Below are 22,127 nucleotides of genomic sequence, written 5' to 3'. Positions count from 1 at the left end.
CTTGTTACATATGGGAGCTACTTTCAGGTAGGGAGAACAATCCAAGATAAATTCACGTGAGAACCACAAAAAGCAGAATACAGAAACATCTAGGTGCAGCACAACCATCTATCAACTTAATGTTTGGCCTGGAATGAATGCTGGTGCCCATTTTAAAAGCAGCCTTGCAGCACAAGGAAGGAAGAAACATCAGTTACTTTCTGAAATACTGATACCATTCTCAAGTTTTGTGATACAGGGAAAAATCATTTGGATTAATTTCTGGAAACTTTACCAGCTTCTTCTGCTGGTTTGAAAACGTGAAAATATTTAAACTCTGGCAAAGACCTCTTCACATTTCTGGAAGATTTTCCCTGCCCCAAATGCAGACAGCTTAACCCAGAGTCGAAGGCTCCACAGGCACAAGGTAAATTCAAGCCTTCTCTGCAGCCTCTCACAAGATCATATTTAGTGCAAGAATGCAGATTCATTGGCATTTGCTCAGACTTGTGGATTTTCCCACTTTGGAAAACTGAGCTTTAAATTGCCTCCACTGCATGTTTCACTGTCCCAAATTTGAAGAGGGAAAAAGAAAAAAAACCCTGCAGCCTCAGGTCTCCTGAAGTGACACTGCTAAGAATCAGGAGACATCCCACCATGTGCATTCAGTCTGTCTAAAAAGTGCTTAGATGCTGAGCAACAGCTGCTAGAAAGACCAGGCTGCTCCTAGTTTAGAAAGGAAGAAGGGGGGAATCTGATTTTCAAGAGCATCAGGGCAATTCCAAAAGCCTCTCAGTCTGAGCTCTCTCCACTGAGCTTTTCAGTGGAGTTAAGCAGCAACAGCTCCCCACCATCACCCCTTTATCTTTCTTTTATTTGTTTTCATGTTCTCAGCTGTGCTATGTGATTGCCTGTAGAGCAGTGTGAATATCGCTGATGAGGACATGTCTCACAGAGGCCCCATCTGTGAAGAGGACATGGCCATGTGGAAAAGCTGTTGCTGAAGAGGAACTACTGAATGGAGCAGAAAATGTATGTGTGGGGAAGACGCTATTAAGGGATCCAGATGGCACTGAGATGGTGTTAGGACCAGAGCAGACAGAATTCCAGCAAGTGTGACTAATAGGCATTGGCAAGGACATGAATTTCTTTTGAATTACTGTAACTCTACCCAGTCACTAAATCCACAGAAAACATTTAGGATTTACTGGGGTTGCAGTCTGACAGCAGAAAGAAAAAGTTCAGATTTGTTCCAGCTGAAAAGGTCCTTCAGCTGTTGCCACTTAAGTCTTCAGTGAAGTTCTTTTTAAATATATTACTTTTATTTATAGGTTCTGAAATACTTGTTTCTGCACAGTTATCACCTTCCCTCTAAAAGGTGCTAAAGCCTAAATGCTTTCTGCTTTGCTATACCCCACAGTGCATGAACTCAACAGTTTGACCAATTTTTCTTTTCATAAGATCTGCAGAATATAAACAAATATGATTTCAGAGGGAGAGTGTGAGAAATGACGGCATTAGCACTGGCTTTTATTGTCTCTTCAGAAACGATGATGCTGGGAGAGAGTTTCACATTTAAAGTTATAAAAGGTCTGACGAAAGAGCACTTTGTTCTCAAGAGAATGAGGAAAAACTGATAAAGTCTTTCACGTTTCTCACTGAAAATTTACTTTCCATACTAAAGAAAAATGAGACAAAAGATGTGTTTTTAAAAGCTCTCATTCACTCACAGGAGGTGAATACACATTCAAAGGATTAATATGGATTTTTTTTCTCCTTTATGTCTCTCCTGCTCTCATTTTCGGAAGCTAGCTTCTAACCACAGAGTGTATATGGAAATGCCTCACAGTCCATTCCTGCTCTGCAGACTCCCCTCACTAGCTTCTGCTGGTTTTCCTCTATTTTTCACATTCCTTCATGACAGCAGCTAACTGGAGAGGCTGGGCTCAGTCCAGAAGAGCAGACACATGGTACTGTAGGTTAATGGGATTTCAAAGACCACAACAAACTACAGAAATGGAAATAACTCCCTCATAAGCTGTGGTATTTCTCTCTCCACTTGCAATTTGAAAGTTTGCATTCTTCTCCCTGTTTTCTGCCAGAATTAATTTGTCTGCAAAAGGAAAGAGTAATGCTGGAGCTTGTGGTGCTTGCTCCTCCTTAGTGGCTATATAGAATTGAATAAACCAGTCCTGTTGAGACCCACAAGGACATAGGAGGAGGAGGAGCACGAGCACAGCAGACCTAATCCCTTCCCATACTAATCTCTGTTCCCCTCCAAACCTCTTCTGTTCTTTAATCACAGCTGCCCAATTTGCCTCTGCTGTACAGAGAGGACACGTCCAGCCAAGTCACAAGGAGTGTTCCGCGTGGACCACAGCATGTTATTCCTGAACCCCAAAAGTATGGGGGAAGATAGTAATTTATCTTGCACTCCTTTGAGAAGGAGCCTCTTCTGTGAAGAATGAACTTGGCCTAGTTTCTTGTCCAATGCACAGAAAAAACCCACAAAATAGGGTCCAACCATATCCTTTGACTGCTTAAGTCTAGAAGCATAAGCAAATACCTTTATGGAGTCGATTCTGCAATGCAGAGAAGCACGTATGCTGCTGGATGGAGTGCTTGAGAGTCTATGGAGACACCCGAAACAGCAAGAGCAGCCAAAAGTAAGGAAAAAGGAGCAGGGACTGGCTTACCAGATCTCCAGCAAAGAGAGTTCCAGCAGAAGGAGAACACGTTCAGCCACGTCATTTACTTTTTACTTTTAGAGATGCGGAGTGAAAAGGGTGATTAAAAGCAAACTAATCCATGCTTTTTGGAACAGCTTTGTAGCTAAATGACTATCATCAGGACCTGGACAAGTATTTAAATCAGCTGTAACCACAAAAAGCGATTCAGTAAAAAGTGACATAAACAGCCTGGAATTAGATCCTGGGACTGTGGCCTATTATGTGCATCCACAGCCTCAGGTGCATGTGGTTCTGAAATGGGAAAGAGAAGAAGAGAGAAAATATCACCGTGAAACAACTGCAGAAGCTTAGCCTCTTTGCTGAAACAGCTTTCAGGGTACGGCTCATCACTGGAGAGAAGCTCTGCACCATCAACAGCTTTACTGGGAATAGGCCTGTGTTTCTGTCTTATTTTGTGTGAAAGGTTTGACACTATTTCATGAAAGGACAAGAGAGATGAGATTAGCCCTCAAAGAAATTCTTTAAAAACAAAGAGAAAAACATTATCTAGGGGAGTTCAGGGCTACCTTTGAGCAGAATCAAACACCACAATGCTGTAACAAGCAGGTACTTGAAAGCTCTACTTCTCCCTGCCCAGGAAATAGATTTTAATTCAGGGCAAAGCCAGACATCCCTATCCCCACTTGCCAAGAGCCTTCAGCAATATGAAGCGGTCCTGGACTATGTGGCAATCCAGCATGTTTCCCCCTACACACGTTGTCCCTGAAGCTGCTCAGTTAATAGATGGCAAACGCTGCTCAGTGAAGATAAACACCAAATAATGAGTCTTGGAGGTGAAAATAAAGAGACTGAACACCTCCTACATGAAAGGGTGTTGCAGTCCATACCAACCCAGGGAGGGAGAGACTGAGGAGGTACCATAGAAATAAATACTCTGAAAACCTTCAGCTCCCAGAAGACAGCAAACGGGATGCTGGCATTACAGATAGACAGGCATAATATTAATCAGGAGCGACGGGTTTAATGTTGCTGAGGAGGTGCTGAATACTTCTGCAACAGTACAAACATCAGGCTTCAGAGGGTCTAGTGCACCTTAGTAAAGGAAAAACCTGAATGGGCTCAATTCAAACAAACACCCACAATATGCAAAAGCAGATGAAGACAGGTTTATCCCCCTGAAAAAGCAAAGCCATAGCATACTATCCTCTACCAGAACTCAAATGTATGATAGAATAAAAAAAGGGAGATGTAGGCCTTGGGTCTTCAGAACTATTACACCACCTTGAGGGAACTACAGGAGTGAGTCCCTAAGATTAGGTGTACAGCCCTAAAACGTATTGGAATAGCTCAGCTGAACATGCGTAATTTTCACATCTCCCCTCTGCTATGGAACTGGGCTTTCAAAGCCATAAAACAAGCTCCAGAGGCAAAGCACAGGAGCAAAGTCATAACACACAGGCCAGTAATTTCTGCCTTCTGCAAGATTCTGCTTGCTGCAAAATCTTGCTGTCAGTCTTAAGAGGCACTAACGCTTTATTGTGATGGAGCTGAAAATATAAAGGAATTAAGAAATGAAACTCCAGCCAATGTCTTACATCAGCTGAAAATAAAAAACTCAGCTTGTCAAGATTTGATTTGCTTGGCTTAAATAAAAGGAATTTTATTAAACATTCAGAAACAGATGAACTTTTCCGTGCTCAGTATTTATTGTGTCACCTGCTTGGGAATGGAAGATGTAAATGCTTTAATAAATACATGGAAAGGTTGCCTAGCTTCACTGTGGCTTTTGTAAATGCTCGTGTATCCTCTACTGAAATGCTGTTTTCTAACTTCTCTTTCACTGAATCACAACAGGTACCCCTCTGCCATCTGCAGCAATGCACGAGGGGAAACATCTCTCTTATCTCCAGTGCTACACGCACATCAGTATTACAAAGGCTGTATTCTAAACCTCTTCACACACATGCCAACAGATCCTGTATTTACAGTCAAGATTTGGTCAAAATAAGAAACAGACAGCAATGCTGTTTCCACAGGAAAGGAAGTCAACGGGGGAACAGTGATGCAGGAGACAGTCTTACTAATTAACTGAGAGCAAGAGACCCAAAACATTAAAAGAAAAGAGCCTGCAGCCTCCCAAAAGACAGAAAAGCTTATAAATAACTAAATGCAGGAAAGATAAGGGCTGAGGCTTTCTGTTAATGCTTCATGGATTTCTCATGTCCATAAAAGCTGATAGGAAGGTAAAAAGCGTGCTTGGGAAAAGAACATCCTACTTCAGAAATACAAGCAAAACATGTTCTGATCAATGCTACCATGCTGTTCCCTGAATAGCAGGCAGTCTATATGCATATACTTTTTCATGCGTTGTAGCACAGTGAGGTTCTGTACCTGGTGCTCTACCACGAGATGGCAATAACCAGGGCAGGCAGTGAAACTATCCTGGGCATTTTCCCTTCTCATTAGTTCCACTGAAAATAGTAGAATCTTCTCAGCCTTCCTTTGCTTTGCCTACCTGAGCATGTCAACCTCCTCCTTGGTGATGATGGTACTTTGCTCAGCTGTGCACTCTTGAGACTTCAGGACCTTCATCTCCACCTCCAGCTGCAGAAGAGAAAAGACATTAGTTCCTCCAGTACTAATAAGGGAGACACACTAACAGCAAAGGGAGGAGGAGGAAATCATGGTGTTCTGCACAGAATAGACCTTTCTCAGGATAAGGACATGAAGCACAACTCTTCGTGTGTTGAATGTCAAAACCTTGGTTAGCCCTGCTTCCCTTTGCAACCTCTTTTGCCTTCCAACATTTTCGCCAAGGTAGATGGAGCATAGCTTCTGCTTCTCTTCCAGATAGTTCCTCAATCCATCTCCCAAGGATAACGGGATGCAGAGAATTATCTGTGCGGTATTAGGAGCTCATAGGTACCTGAGATTCAGTATTGACAGTTCAACCTCATTTAGCTTCAATTCCTCCCCAGAAGAAATGAACCACAGGTTCATACTGTCTTGTCTAGGTCAACTCTCAGACACATATATTGAATCCAAAAGTCTGGGGAATATTTCCAGCACTTTCCAATATACACTTCTAACTCAAGCTGCTCAGGTAGGTCTGGTGGAACAAACAATTAAGAATACTTTCTGGCTCTGGCCTTGCTTGGGAAGAAACTCACCAGAAAGTACCTCAAAACTCTAGAGACATGAGAACTTCTTACCCAGACTCTATCATTCCCAGGCTCCCTGACTTATGGGAATCTGTATCCCTAATTCAGCTACAGAGACAACGCACAGATTGATAAACAACGTATGTTAGTTGTTTCTAAACCCCTCAGAAGATGATTTACTATGAAGTGTAAGCAGAGACAAACTACCTAGAGGATACTCAAACTTCTGCTCCAGCGCCATCTCCCAGCTTAGACCTCCTTCACACTCATCCGTCAGATTTTGGATTTCCTTTTATCATCTGTCTTTTAGCACCTGGCGACTAATTCCCCTAATAAATCTGTTGACAGAAACTGTATTTTTCACTCAGGAGGAAAACAATAAGCAATCCAGCCCTAATTATAGATGCAAAACTTATGACCACAGAGAGCTCAGTGCTCAGCACCAGGGAAACAACCCATTAATACACCATTGCCTTCAACATCACTGATTAGACTCGTAGAGCAAAATCCCACTGCAACGGCAAACTTCCTGCAAAGACAGCAAGCTGGCAGAAACTCCCCAATTTTACAAGGAAGAGGGGCATATTGACATGTGCAGTCATATTGCTCAGCCAGAACTGAAATTTCTGTAACCCTTCCAGGCTTACCAGAAAAGACAGAGTGAGCATGGCAGCACTGTTAGCAGGAAAGGGCAGAAAAGGGATGGTTGGATTATTCTCTCTCCCCTTTCTGATACTACAGGGACAGAGCAGAAGAGAGAGGGTAAAAAAGAGGTTTTAGCCAAATTTCCCCTTGCCTGTCAAAAGGCATCCAGGAAGAAAAAATAGGCAAAGGCCCACCTGCATCATCAGGCTGTACAAATGTTAATGCATATTAGCTGCCTGATAAGATTATCAGAGCCAGAAATGCTTCCCTCAATTTTCTGATTACTGAGCTTATCTCTCCCAGCTCAGCCCATCACAGATGGCTGGGGATAAAGCAAGCGCACCAGATAATTCCAGGAATGTGAATAAAAGGTACCGGGATGAGAAGCAGGCTTCAATTCCAACCTACTCGTAACAGGAAAGCACTCATTATATCTCCCATTTCCCATGTCTGCCGAAGCCTGGATGTGTTTGCTATTTAAGAGTTTTGTGCTGCTTTCTGGACCGTGTGTGGACAGCATTTGAAGATGGAAGGGCTGGTAAATATGCTATTTATCACAGGGTAAGCGGGCTCAGCCTTGAGTCCAACTGCCACCTGCTCACAGACATGAGCAGATAAATCACGGCCACCTTCTCAGGGGAGAAGGGAGGACGGAGCGGGTGGGCGAGTAATCTGTTGTTGTGATCTGGGGTCTCTTGTGTTGGCTGCATAGAGAGGAAAAAATTGAGTGTGTAATGGGAAAAGATGATGGAAGAGTGAATGCACACATGCTCAAGTGAATGCTGCCATGGAAAGCATCAGCACAGGTCTCGCCTGATATACAGCAGTGACAAATTAGTGCCAGGTACGCTCAGTAGCAGCATGATGAGATTCTGCTGGGTTTCTAAGAATACGCTGTTGAAGGAGAATGAGGAGGGAAGGGCACAGGGACTGTAAGGGCATTTTATGTCATTTCTGTGTCCTCCCAATTTTCAACTGCCAAAACTACCTGGACTGAAAATCTGATGTGCCTGAGGTGAGAAGGGAGAAGAGAGCAAGGTGATATCTTTACAGATGAAACTGGCTCAAGCTGTTAAATGTTGACATGGACCTGCTTCCCAGAACTAGGATTAAGACTATTGGAGAGTTTCAAGTTCACAACTTTGTGCGACAGCAAATTACTGTCATTAAAACCTCACTAACCATTTATGAAAAAAAGAAAGTAAAACAATTAAGGTATTAAATATTTTATTCAAAATATGCTGCTTGTTTCCTTTAATTGTTAGGGTTTCATCCCTGCCTGCCAATCTCACAGAATATATTAAAAATGTTATTTGTGTCTTTTCCAGGGCAACAAGAAAGTTAGCTGAGATAAGATGGAGTGGCTTATCGTAGGGATCCAACTCTGCTATTCTGAAGGCCATACAGTGCAGGCAAATAGGTCTTCACGAAACAAGAGTGAAGAGAACAGCAAAAAAGAGCAAAAAAATCAGGAATCCACTGATAAAACCTTCCTCTTACTTGCAGTTTCGCCTGCTGGACAATCCAAGCAGAACGTGAACTCACCAGCCTGTGGTTAGACCTGGCACACTCGTACCAGCGTAACGCTGCGTCAGACATTGCCACTACCCGCTCCTCCAGCTGGACACTCGCTGCCGTTCTGCACATGATGCAGTCAAGACAGAAAGCAGTGAAAAAAAGAAAGAAAAGCAGCAGAACTGAATGAGGAAAATAAACATCAGGAAGGCAGGAACAGGAGAAATACAAAGCCATGTTCTAGATAATTTTCAGTACTTTGTGCAAGCCTAAGAGGTGGGGAGGTCACCGAGACCATTCCCTTTGACAGAACCTCTCAGGACAGCTCCGGGGACTGGGTGATAAACATGAAATGACTCACTGCGGTGGCAGAGTTTGTGCCTTCCTGTCCCCTTGTCTTCTCAGTACCAGTGGCAAAGAATGGCCTCAAGAAAGGATAAGGAGAGGAAAAGCCAATCTCCTCTTGCTGTTTTCTCTGCCTAATTCCCATCGCATCTCTTTTCCTCAATCCTAGTCTTTCGTGTTCACGAGATGCCACTTTCAGCAGGCATTTTCTGCTTTTTGGACTAACTCAATATTCCCGTCTAAACTCTTCCAATTTTTATCAATAATTTTATGTAACTGGCTGAGTTAAACTTTATTACTTTGAATACATTAAACTAGTAGAAGCCATTACCTAGCAGAGAGGGGAAAAGGGCTGCTCAGATTACAGATCATTGCTGTATCCCCCATTCAGTATCAAATGATCTAGGTCAGGCTTGGATCCTTTAGCTCCCTTTTATGTTGATCTGGCTTTTTCAACTAGTATCGAGAGCAGAGAGAGAACACTGTCCCAAAATACAGCACTGCATCTCTTATCCTGAAAAATGCACGAGAAGGACTAAGTACCTACAACTCCTGCAAGAGCTTCAGGGTTAATACTGCCCAGGATCAGACCCCCAGTGACATCCTCACTGTACAGAACACATTAGCAACCCGAAAAGAAACCAAGCTGTTACCCAAGGTTTTTGTGACACTAGAAAAGGCAGAATAATGAGTAATGTCAGAGCCCACAACTTATGAATAAAAGACATAAACAGGTACTTAACATTTTGACTATGTGATGTTCGCTTCTCTGAGTATTCTGGAGCCTCTTGCTCTCAACCTAAAATGATCCCATTTATTCGGAACCTTTTCTACTCTCCTTCACTTCATAAGCATGAATTTCAGTCCAGCTTTATTGCTCTCAACAGAAAGTGATCAAGACACATCCAGTGTATAGAATAATTTTAGAATGTCCACTTACACAAATACACACGTACCCCAAAAGGTGAAATGCAAATACTTTTTCCAAAATAAATACTGTCCCCATTATTTACAAACTGAGAAGGAGAGGAAAGAAGAACATGGATGGATTTTTGTCTAGTGTTTAATTAAATGAAATATCGTTCTTCTTTCAGCCTTACTTTTAAACCTGCCTGGACAGGATTTCAAGATGGTGGTTCTCCTCCAAGTGTTAATGACATAGCAAACACCCACAGCAGTGAAAGAAATGTGTTCCTTGCTGGTTCTCTCTTCCATAGGAATTATTTAAAGATATATGACATGAGAGAAGAAACATAAAATTATAAATTCATCTCCTGATAGCTAGAAGAACGAAACTTCACTTCAGAGAGCTGATTTTCTTGGTATATTTCTGGCATTTGCCATTTCTTTGTCCCCTCCAAAACAAGTACTCCAAGTCTCCGCAATGCCACAGACCTGCTGCTTCTCCTACTTGATTCCAGTGGGCTTCAGTGTTCATGGAGACAAGCCTTTCCAAAGCATCCTACTGACCTACTGTCCATACCTCATCTTCAAAACGAGCCTTTTATCATGGGACTTAAACAGCTAAATCAAATCAGTCCCCCTTGAAAGCCACTTTACGAACTTCTGAGAATTTTAACATGCTGCCCAATGTAATGACCAAATCTCTCTTCATGTGCCTCATTTTGGGTAGTAAAATTCTCAAAATCTGAAGTATTTCAACTCTCTGCTAAAGTCAGGATTTGCATGTTGAAAAAGGGGCTGGTTTATTCGCCCACATCATGTACACGTATTTCACAGAACACATGCTGGAGACATACTGTTATTATTTGAATAATGAGTGAATTTTAGTGAGGGGCTGATACAGCAATCTTATCCTGATGAAGTGTGTCTGCACGTCATTCAGCATTCTTGGAACTGTAAAAAGCAGGAAATGCTGAATCCATTATAAATGTCTAAAGGTTTATTTAACAATGGGCTGATGCAACATCCTTAGAAAGGCCTTCCTCAGCAAAAGAGCTGATTTTAAAAGGCAGAGACAAATAGGAACTGAATTGCATGGAGCCAGCATGGAAAGGTGAATTGAGAGGTTCTGTTTGACTACAAGTCTCAACACAATTCAAGAAGCTATTTAAATACATAAATATTTAAATGTATGAAAACCAAGCAGACTTGGAAAGGAAGCGTGTACACTAAAATAGGCAGAGAAATGGGACCCTGAGTATGACCCATACGCTGAGGTTTGAAAAAAGGCAAACTACTGTTCCCCAAGAGCTTGATACACCAGTTATGCTACCGATGCTACCTGCGCTTCTCTCCAAAGGATGTTACAGTGACTAAGGATCTTATTTACCCCTATTCCGACAGAGCAGTATGGCAAACTTGGTGACCTCCTGTTTGTACAAGCTTACAAATCTGGTGTCAGGATAAAAATCAAACATACATGAACAACAGTGAGTTTAATTTGGGCATCCAGCCATGCCACAAAGTAGCAAGACATCATGCTGAGCACCTCCATAGATCATTCTGCTCAACAAAAGCAGTATCACCTCTTCCTTACGCCCAACCCACTGAAGGTTTGCTCCTCTAAAGCATCTGCAGAGAAGCACACATGGGGAGAAATAAACCTCACCAGATCTCTTAGTGAACTTCACTCTTCTTCAAAGAAATAGGACAATACGTGCAAAACAAAATATTACTTTTTTAGAAACAGGCTAAGCAGTCCAGGATTAAATGGTATGTTTTCTTGGGGAAATTAATCCTTGATGCTATTGTGAAACAAAAGCAATAAGGCCAAAGAAAATCACATACTCAATAAAAAGTATAAAGAACTACCTGTTTCCCACTTGGCTGAAGCAAAGAAAATATTTTTTTCTCCCTCTTTAAAGACAAAAGCTAGCTGGATCTCAGTTGCCAGTCACTATGGGTTACCCAATCTGTAACAAACTTGGTGTGCTTTTATCACTGAGAAGACAGGGCTAGAAGCAACCTTCCAGCAAACAGTTTCCTGAAAATGTACTCATGCATATCTATTATTGTAGATACACACAAACTGGGAAATGGACATATGCTGACTTCTGCTTCTCTCCAGTACAGTCTGGATTGTGGCTTTTCTCCTCCTGTTGCAGTAAAAAGAGAGCAATTTTTCAAGTTTATACTGAATGTCATTCTATTTCATTTCCAAATATAATCTCCCAGAGAGAAGGTTCGCTTGCCCTATTTCCAATCTCTAAAGTTAATACACAAATTTATATTCCTTTCTCCCACTCGCTCTCCTAAATTAAGAGGCGTAATTACTAGGAACGCTTGCTACAAACGAATAAAGCGCCAAGGGAGAAGGAGCTGTCACCGCTGGACGTCTGCAGCAGCCACCCTCCTCTCTCTCCCATCCCTGGAGGATCCTTGCTTATGAGGCAGTTTCTATCTTTCCTATTAGCAGGGGTAGCTCACACACAGGAGCAGACGCCAACCCCTCCCTTTCCAGGCAGGACAATCGTAAGGAACAAAATTACAAAATTAACTTCAGCCTGTCAAGAAGCCACCGGTGCTTGTGAGGATCATTCCTTCGAAATTCACCTTCTGCCTCTCCCTCATTCTGCTGACCTGTTGGGCGACATCAGGTTTCCTTAATGACAATGGAGAAACTCAGATCTGTGATCTAAAAATTCAGCCACAGTTTCATTCCTCTCCCCCCACACCCCCATCTCCAGCACCCTCTCAAAATGAAGATTGATTATTATAATCAGACTTAGCTCTGACACAGCATTTGCATTTTCAAAGCACAGCACAGTCATTAACTAATTCATCTACCCCAAGGGAGCCTTAACGAGCTCTCACCTCTCTCCCCTCTGATTCCCAATCTGCAGGCAGCCCACAGCTTTTCTTCAAACACCTCCCTTCTACATTGTGCTGTACCAGCGCAACTTGGTGAAACCCAAGGCAAGCCCAGTGGGCCAAATTCAGCCCTGCTGCAAAGGAACACAGCTCTGCTGCTGGCAGCTGAGGAGGACAAATGCACAGACACCCTATTTAAACTAGTTATCCTAAGATTTCCATATGCAATCACAATGATATAGGGTATTACAGGAAACAGTTTCTGTTCTGCAAAATAAGGCCAGTGCCACAGGGGTCCCAAAATTACCATGCTCCCATATGAGCAGCATCAACCACGAGCCTGAGCTGCATGCCCAGCTGCAAGCATGTGAAGGAAGCATCATCACATCACACTCCCCCAGCCTCCTCCTACACAGCCCATCCAACAAGCTCAGATGCTCACACCCCACCTTGTTCCCCAAACACCTACTATGCACCTTTGCCCCAGGACTCAGTCTGTGCCCCTGCTTTAAGTCTCTTCTCACACCCCAACGTGGCCAGATGCCGACCCTCCCCACTCACCTACCTCCCTTCACTCCTCTCCGCACCCTGCCCCGGCAGAACCCCAGAGCCCCGCACCCGCAGGTGCTCCACGCAACAGCAGATTATTGTTGATGAGCAATAATGTCTAATTGGAAGTGCTTAACCCGTATTCAGATGATTCATTTCAAATACTCCTGTCTGGAATACTTAAGAGAAAAAAAATCAGGAAAATATTTATTTTCTCTCTTGCTTTTTAATCTACCGCAAATAGGGCTGTTACTTGAACAGGATATTGATACTGTCACCCTGCAGCAAGGCACTAAGGACCAAGACTTGGTATCTAAACTGGGGGTGCAGAAGGGTGTGCAAAACCCTGCAGCTTTGGACATCCTGATTGCTCCCGCTGGCCCATTCACTGCAATGCCTGGGGCCCTTTTTACCCACAAGCGCTATATACAAAACCACACACAGGCTCTGGAAGGAGCCTGTCCTTCTATCTGAAGGACCGATGCTCTACAGCACGTCTGAAGGCAACTGCCCTCTCTACCAGCACAGACCCCTTGTCAACAGCAAGTAATGTGCAACACCAGTCATCGTGTGGGTACCAACTTAGGATGGTTTTGACAGTTTTGTCTTCTCAAGAAGAAGCTTTGTTCCCCACTTTATGCTGTATTTATTTCTTTCCGGTACTCTGGGATGGGTGCAAGACGTGGCAGTTTGGAAATAAGCACTACTGGACAGTTCAGCAGGATGGACGCTGGCTCAGAACTCGAGATGAATAAAACTGGAAGGTTATGGGGAAGAGGAGCAAATATCCTGTGCAGGAGACCCACCAAGAATGGGAACCAGAGATGTTAATTTAAACCTACAAGTTTATTAAAGTGTTATTACATATTTAAACTCTCACTTCCAGAGGAAGGAGCAGACGAGGAATCTCTTCGTCTGCACCTTGCTGCAGCCCTGTCCAGTCCCCACTGCCAGGCACCGCTATGAGCCCTCACCACCACCGCATGGCGGCAAAAATCCTTGACAGCTCCACATTCAAAAAATCTCCCTTTGCTCTAACAGCTCATTCTGAAGAATGATCACCTAATTTCCATGTTCATTCAGCTCAGAGCCCCTCTGCTGTTATCAGCCTCGCTCCACCACTTTCACCAGCATGTAGATGACTGTTTCCTTTAATTACTACTGAAAGCTCCTCCCACCAGGGAGAGCAAAACAGCTGGTGTCCACCGAGACAAGGAAACTCTGAAATAATTAGCCTTAAATGGCTGACACCTCCTACCCATTACTCCTGGTTAGAACACCAAAACACAGAGTAACAGTCTCTTTAGGGAACCTGTCAAGGTGTCGGACTGAATGTGCTGCAACCTCATCCAGTGCGGCTGCAGCACTGGCACAATGGAGTTGTCTGCTCCCAAGAAGAGCATCGTGCAGGTCACTTCTTTCACACAGGAGTAGGCACTTTTGCTAGAGGCAAGTCTTCCAGCAGCTGTAATTCAGAAGCAAAGCAACAAATAAATCTGCAAAGATGTCGTACCTCCACCATACAAAGTTTGAATACAGTTTGTTTCCGAAAATATACCCTCGAGGAGTTTCTAGAGCACTCAGTCAACAAATCCTCATTAAACAGTAGCTTGTAATCCCACCTCTCACACCCCCATCAGTTTTCTTGCTGAAAAATCATCACATAATAAACAGCCAGAGAAGAACCTATGCATTTCACTGACCACCTAGGAAGAAGATCAAAGGGGAAAGGAAAGAGGAATTTAACATCCATTTTTGTTCCTTCATCTCCTAACATAAATACAGTGGAATCAATCTCTGCTTAATACTGTAAGAGAGCAAAGGAGCCTTCACTGAGTGCTAGGCTTGAAAATTGAACTTAATCCTCTCGCTCTGACTCACACGGAACAACCCACAGCCTGTACTTCAATATGCTTTTAAGAACAGCTCTCTTGCGCCCGCTGCATCGCCAGCCCATTTCTGCCATTCGCTACAGCTGGGAGCACTCTTTTCTGACACGACTCAGCAGAGAGGGAGGGTGAGCAGGGGCCAGCAGAGCTTCATGCTCAAGGTGCTTTCTGAACTCCCAGAGATGGGAAATATGAGGAAGGGGCAGGGGATCCAGCTACAGGAAAGCAGCAGCTCTCCTGATAGAGCCTCCCAGCTGCCTTCAAAGAAGTGGCAGATGCTTGACGGAGTCTTGCTCCCCAAAGAACAGGCTCAGAACAGATTTGAGGTTTTCTATCTAAATCACCCATCCTGAGGCCCTCCTGTGACAACAAGGAGTGGGCTTTTAATGCATAAGAAGTGGGAAATCTCTCTGCTGGTGCCAAAAAGCAAAGGTTACAGGGCCCTGCCAAGACTGCTCTGCCCATTTTAGCCTCTTGGGATTATGCCCATGGTCCCCTTCAGCTGCCAGCAAGCAATCGCAGAACAAAAAGCAAAAAGCAATTCCCTCTCAAATACTGTATGTTCAGTTGTGGTGCCAAAATAGAAACCTGGCATTTTAACCTTTGGTGGACATGTTCTCGCTGCCACCAACAATAAGCTGCGAGGTCCAGCTTGGAAGGGCGGGAAGGTGTAATAGATGTGCGGTGGATGACATTAGCACTGAATATAGCATCAACAGGACAGCGGCTGGCAGGAGCTCATTTTATACAGCCAGTCTTTAGAGGTTAATGAAATATTCATAAATAAGTTAAAATTCTCCTGACAAGCTAGATCCTGTAATACAACAAAGAGTTGTCAGCCTCAATTAAGCGATTCCAAAGAGGCAAGGCACTGCCATTCATTATTTACCAAGAGGTCATAGGAAAAATTCTGCTCTATGATCATCTTGTCTCTGTGGATAAATTAGGTTTTACAGCTCCTGCTGGACTCTGCTGCCCTGATAGAGAAGCTCAGGGAGACCCCAGCCTGCCACCACCGTTACCTACCCCCAGCATCTAACAGCCAAAGGCAAAAAACTCTGGGAACAAGCTCTAAATCTAAGGGCACTGAGACACAAAAAGATCGAAAGCAAAACAAATAATGTAGCAAGCTGATTAGGCTGTCAGTGTAAGGACTAAGACAGTCTTGAAACTTCATGTTTTCAAGCCTTTCTCTCCTTTTTTGTACACACAAAGATATCCCTGGACAAGAAGAAAAGTTTCCAGCAACCTTTGATCTGCAGGCATGTCCACTGAACATGCCCCCAATGCCCCCCTAGATCCCATAGCTAGTGATCTTTTCATCCTCCCTCATGCTCAGGATAAACTGTGCCTACAGAATTGCATTTCTCAGATCCGATCTCTCAGAATGCTCTTGTTTTGACACAGGTACAACCTCCCAAGACTGTGAAAGCAGGAGGAAACCGGTCTCCACCCTTGTCACAAGCAAGTCGGAGGCTAATGAATACTTTGTCCCATCCTAACATGACTGTTCAACAGACCAAGTCTTCCTTTCCCTCTCTGGACATGCACTGGAAGCACATGTTCCTTCTACAGCTTCTCCAAGCTGCCTTTTAGACAAGGCAGAAAAAGGGGCAGAAACTACTGAACCCTAGCGGCATCCAGGATCTTTCACCTGATTTTCCCCTACCTCTCAAAGTGCTGAACATAGGAGAGTGCCCCTGCACCCTCCAGAAATTTTAGTTCAACTAAACTGAACCATGATAGTCTGAGGTAGCCCATAAACTTCTTGCAGGCTCTGTGAGAGTGGATGTAGCCTGGAAACGCACAATACTTGCATGCATATTAATGATGCCTTTTGTACCTCAAGGCTGTGGCTACTGTAATAAGGGCCTCTGATAATATCCCTGTCCCACTCACTTTATTTTATCATATAACTCAGTATAACTCAGATTGTACAGTAACAGCAGCAACACGGTCAACAGGACCGCTCTAACCACAGCACTGCAGTGTCCTCTGCACAGGAAAACAAGCCACCTTTCTCCTCTGCTCAATAACTGAACGGAAAAAAGCCCTACGTTTTTCTTTCTCCCAGTTCTTTTCCCCCAGTTGTAATCCTGCAATGCAAAGGTGAGAGCGCATTATCAAGTCTCAGCCTATTTCCAAGTTGAAAAGCAGAGCGCTCACTATCACCCTTTTTACCAGAAAGCCACCCATAGCATTTGTCAGTACTGCTCAGGTTTTACAGGTACACCTGTAGCATGGAGGCCTCTCCAAATGATGGGCTGAGAATTAGATCATTGTCCATACATCCCATCTGAGCTGGAATTGCTGCTCAGTTTCGGGTCAGATTATTTTCCCCACAATCCAGCAGCACCTGTCCCATGGGGAGCCCAAAGGGAGGAGCAGCAGTAAGGCAGCTCTCCGCTTTCAGCAGCTACCTTTCTTCCTCGTGAAAGTCCTAACCCCATGTCAGCTGTTATTGTCTTCAATGAGAAAATGAAAACAGTCCTGTGGAAACCAAACGGTGCTGAAGAGTTCCATAAAACTTTCACGTTAATGGATCCAACAGCAGGTTCATTTGTGTAATGGGGCTTTTAAACAGACCGTTTATTTCTTTTTAATTTGAAGGGAATGTACTATTTGATCCCATGTGCCTGGCTAGATTTTTAAAACAGAGATAAACCACAAGAATTGACTCACTAAGTCTCTTCTTCTAACCTAATTAAAATAGCATTCAGATATTAACATGCAGAAGTGTAATGTACTGATCACCTCTCCAGTCTACAGTTTGTCAGCACTCATCTACCAAGATCCCAAAGCTTCCTTCCACCCCACTCACAGAATCACTAGGTTGGAAAGGACCTTCAAGATCATCAAGTCCAACCATTAATCCAGAACCACCATGTCCCCTAAACCATGTCCTGAAGCGCCACATCCACACGTTTTTTGAACACTTCCAGAGATGGCGACTCCACCACCTCCCTGGGCAGCCTGTTCCAATGCCTGACCACTCTCTCAGTGAAGAAATTTTTCCTAATATCCAATCTAAACCTCCCCTGGCGCAACTTGAGGCCACACTCCCTACTTTGCCCGTAGTCACATGCAATAGATGCTGCCACAGTTTTGTGTGTTGAACATGAATTTTCCAAGACGGAACATGCAGCAGATGCAACACAACCAACTGAGGCCATTCATCATTCCCTATGCTAAGAGGAGGAAAAAAAAAAGAAAAGAAAATCAATCCTGTCTCTGTTCCTCAGAGCTCACTATATTCCTACACCATGAGGAACAGCAAGGACTAATTTTAATGTACTTGTTTACAACAAGCAGTGAGAGCAAGCTCTCAGCTAGGAAAAGGAGAAGAGAAAAGTAACTCTGTGTTCTCCCCATCCCTCTGTTCCAGGGTTTACTCTACCTGGAGAGCCAAAGCTCTACAGTAAAAACACTGGGAGAAAAGTCAAAACAGGGCATTGATGATTCCTGCACACTCAAGCCCCTTCGCTCCAACAAATCACCTTTCTAAATTAACAGGTCCACATGATAAAGTGAATAATAACATAAACACCACGAAGTATATACAGAACAAACAAGCAACTTGTTTGAAATAAAACTACCTGATAGAGAAAAAGATGTCTCAGACATTGATCATTAAAACATATTTAAAACAAACAAAATTCACTGAAGATCTTGGGTCAAAAAAATATAAATGCACAAAAACAATTACTGATAGCGCAAAGCTAGCACAAAGGCTTAATCATAGAGGAGCATAAATAGATCAGACAGAAGCTAGCTGAAAACTGAAGGAACAGCAGCAGAATTGAAATGTAATAATGCAAGTCCCACAGCAGCTAGAACCTCTCCTACAAACTGAATCATCAGTCAGAAACCACAGAGGAGGACAAAGAGCTGGGTGGATTAACTGATCACAGGATAGGCAATGTGATTCTGAGTTGAACTATATCCAGGACAGAGAGGTACCTGTCTGTACTAGATGCTCTTGTAGAAGATACTTCTGTACAAGCTACTGCTGGAACATCACCTGGAGTGATGTGATCCTTCTGGTTACTCATCTTCAAAGGAGACACAGAAAAATGGGAAGAGATTTAAAGAAAGCTGTAGGATTCATGAGGAGACTGAAGAGCCTGTTTTAAGAGAAGACTGCAAGAGCTTCATTTGTTTAACCTAGACAAATGAAATACTGGGAGAGAACAATTGTTCTCTATAAATATGTCACAGCATAAATATAAGGGAGGAAGAACAGTCACTGTATTTTAAGGAGAACATTAGCACAAGAAAAAAAATGGATATTAACTGCACATATATTTTCAGTTGGAATTGGGAAGACTTCAGCTATCAGAGCAGTCTTTCAATTACAGTAATGGGACAAACAACCTAAGCAGTTTCAAGACAAGCTTGATAAATTTATGTTCTAAGGTATATGCTGCAATTGCCTTAGTTACCAAGGGACTGGACTTTATCATCAAACAGTCCTCTTCCAGTCTTCTGTTACTATATCATTTCATTCTGGATCAGCTTTTTTTGCTGTCTCTTTATAAGCAGATTCATGTTTTTCCAATCTGATTTGAGAACTGGTTATTTCCCTAAAATTGCCTTACTACAACTATTGCTGTGTTCATGCTGCTGCTCAGCTGAGTGCCACGCTACACATCTGTCTTGGATTTGCTAGTCTCACATAAGGTGTTAGGATAAAATCTGTCAAATGGTAAGGAGATTTGCTGTCGTCTTGCTGTATCAGTTCAGAAATGATGAAATACACCTTGATAGATGGAGACTTCCTGCACCAGTCGGTCATCTCCTTTCCCTTCCCAACCTGTTGGTTCTATGTATGTTCTGGCAAAGCTTCACTTTTTTTGTAACAACTGTGGTTCAGTACTCTAATCCCACATTTAATTGCCATGCCATTGTAGATAACACAGCAAATTTACATTTCCGCTAATGAACACCACTTTTGTTCTTGTGCCATGTCCATTGTATTTCTTGCTTTATGTTTAATAACTCTTAAACAAGAATTAAATTAGCTATATAGGCAAGTTATCCAGGGCAGGTCTTTCTATGCTGAAGTTCACTTCTTTCACATTACCATTGCTATCACCTGTAAAGTAAAATGTAACAGAATTTTTATTCTTGCCAAGTATTTCTCTTAAGTATCAAAAGTTATAGTTCTTAAAAGTCTGAAGGTCTGAGGTAGCCACCTGAAAGTAAAGTCCTTCAGTAATAATGCAAGTGTTCTGTGAACTGTGTGGGTCTCTTGTTGTTTATGTACTGATGCCTATTGTGATTTTCCCAAACCCTTTGCGATTTTTCCATGTTGCCTTGCAGTTAACAGCCAGTTCCCAACTACATCACGCACAGTGCTCTCTGAGTTGATTTCTTTCATGTATCCTCCTTTCTGTCTTCATTAGTTCTCTTGATAACTATCAGTGCAGCTAGTCACTGACATTTAAGTTAATCCTGAACATTATGGTTTCATCAGACTGAACACATGATTTGTCTCCTTAACTATTCCTGACCTACTTCCCTTAAACAAAGGTCTCCTGTTCTTTGCAGAGGGTTAACAAACACTTTTACTCAAGGCAAGGGGCATTCACTATTTTAATTTTAAGATGTCTTTATTTCTTCTGTAAGGACACTCAATTTATGCCATTCATTCTGTGATGACTACATTCTTGGACTTCAAATCTTCTGTACCTCCTTTACCTCCCACCCTGCTAAGCAATTCTTCTGATTCTTATATCCATCCTTTTTTAACCTGCTGGAGGGTGAAATATAATTTGTTCCAATGAGCAGTCTATAGATTTCAGAGCCCACATGGGTCAAGCTGTCTTTTGAAGATGAAGGCTAAAAGATACCCAAAGCACCTCAGGGCAATGAAAATACAGGTGATACTTTTTTAATACCAAGCTGACTTCCCTCAGGGATTAATGATGGAGAAAAAAAGTCTTGACATGAATGTCCCCTGCTACAGAACCAGACTGAAAGAAAGTGTAAGATCAGGGATCACAGCTGTTGCTTGGATGGCAAGCTTGAGCCAAACAATTTCCTCCCGTCTATAAAGGGAGATGAAAAAGGCAAATGAAAATTAGAAAAACTAACACATCTTCTGCTCCCATTCTTCAGGGAGAGAAAGAAAAATAACATAACAACCAAGAAAGCATTTTCCACGAACAATATTTTGTTACGAGTGAAGCTAGCTCTCAGCTCTATGCCAACAGAGCATTAAGCTAACGTACCATAAGAAGCAAGATCCTGGGACCATGAAACAGGGAGCAATATGTGTGAACTCTGCGAGCTATCTCCTGGCATATCCTGGAGATAAAGATATTGGAACAGTAGCCTCGACAAAGAAAACTTCCAGTGATGACAAAATTGTCAGAAAAGTGCACATACATAAACAAAATTGCAGTAAAGTAGCATGCTTAGGCACCCAAAAAACTTCACCACAAAAAACATTCTTTCAGCAAGTAAAAGAAACAAAACACACTGATCTGTGGGACAACTAAGTCATCTGAGCCCTATCAGGCTGGTGACTGTCATGTACCACCTCTCAGAAGACTAGGCAGACACTGTTCCCTTACAACAGGGACATACTGAAACTGTGCATAAAGAAAAATAAATATCGAAGGGTTAGAGGGAGAGAAAAATCAAAGTTTCGTTGTTACAATTACACAGCACAACAATAAGGGCAATTTTTCTTAAATCAGAAAATAAATTCTAGGTTCAAGTCCCCTGAAGGATATAAAATATTAGAGGATTTTTTATGGTTGTAATCACAAACTCATTTCTCCAGCCACTACTGGCCGTGTCTAATTAGGGCAAAGTATGTTAATGATACAGTGGCACAGCCCAGAGACGTCTTCAGTTGCAATATTAATTGCATTTAGGGAAAGAAGCATGAATTGTGCTTATACAAGCTAATTAGTATGGGTTTGCTAATTAATACCGGAAAGTCAAACTGCCTTTGTCTTGTCAACTGCAATTAGCTGAAGATGTTTGAATTTTTCTTTTTTTTTTTTCTTCCCATAGTAAACTCGCTAGCTGACGAGCAATGAAATCGTGCTGGAGTACTCAAGGGAAGTTAGTACAGCAAGTCCATCCCACGTTACTCTAGCAAGACCTTGTGCCCCAGCCTAGCACAGTATCCCCCACAGCACAGACCACCCTTCGTCTCCTGATGTCCCCATGGACACAATTCCCTCAGCTAGGGTCCTCTCCTCCCAAGGACACAGATACTGTCTTATTGAGGCCACGATCCTATCAGATTTATCCTACAAGTATTTTACTTTCAAATACTGCCATGTAAAGAGCTAATTATCTACCAGGGCATCTAAGATGCTCCCCATTGCATACAACAAACCCCAACAAAGTCATCAGTGAGACCTAATCAGCTAGTTTCACTAGCCTCAGAGCACTTCATTTCCAGTGCTCTGGGGAGGGTGGCAAAGCCATTAGCACTCTTCAGGGTGGCAGCAGAGATGTCACCTCTACAGAGGTTTATCCCAGAAGCAGCCCAAAGACCCATCAGGCTGTATGATAGCACCTGACAGGTGTTTATTCCATTTCACTTAGGGCCCTAAGTC

General features: G+C 42.8%; 1 protein-coding gene across 1 annotated transcript in view; it reads right to left on the bottom strand.

The window, feature by feature from the left end:
• The window catches only part of MAD1L1 (mitotic arrest deficient 1 like 1), a gene marked incomplete at its 5' end in the record, with an annotated part of 375,295 nt that overhangs the window by 163,756 nt on the left and 189,412 nt on the right, over positions 1 to 22,127 (bottom strand). Inside the window, one exon of the mRNA XM_082006803.1 lies at positions 5,185 to 5,273. Within this exon, the coding sequence (XP_081862929.1) occupies positions 5,185 to 5,273 (89 nt within the window). The remainder of the gene's footprint in view (positions 1 to 5,184; positions 5,274 to 22,127) is intronic.

Source organism: Phaethon aethereus (genome assembly GCF_964289735.1).
Source record: "Phaethon aethereus genome assembly, chromosome: 15".
Classification (NCBI taxonomy): Eukaryota; Metazoa; Chordata; class Aves; order Phaethontiformes; family Phaethontidae; genus Phaethon; species Phaethon aethereus.
Note: the sequence above shows the minus strand (reverse complement) of the source record. Positions and strands in the feature narration are given on the sequence as shown.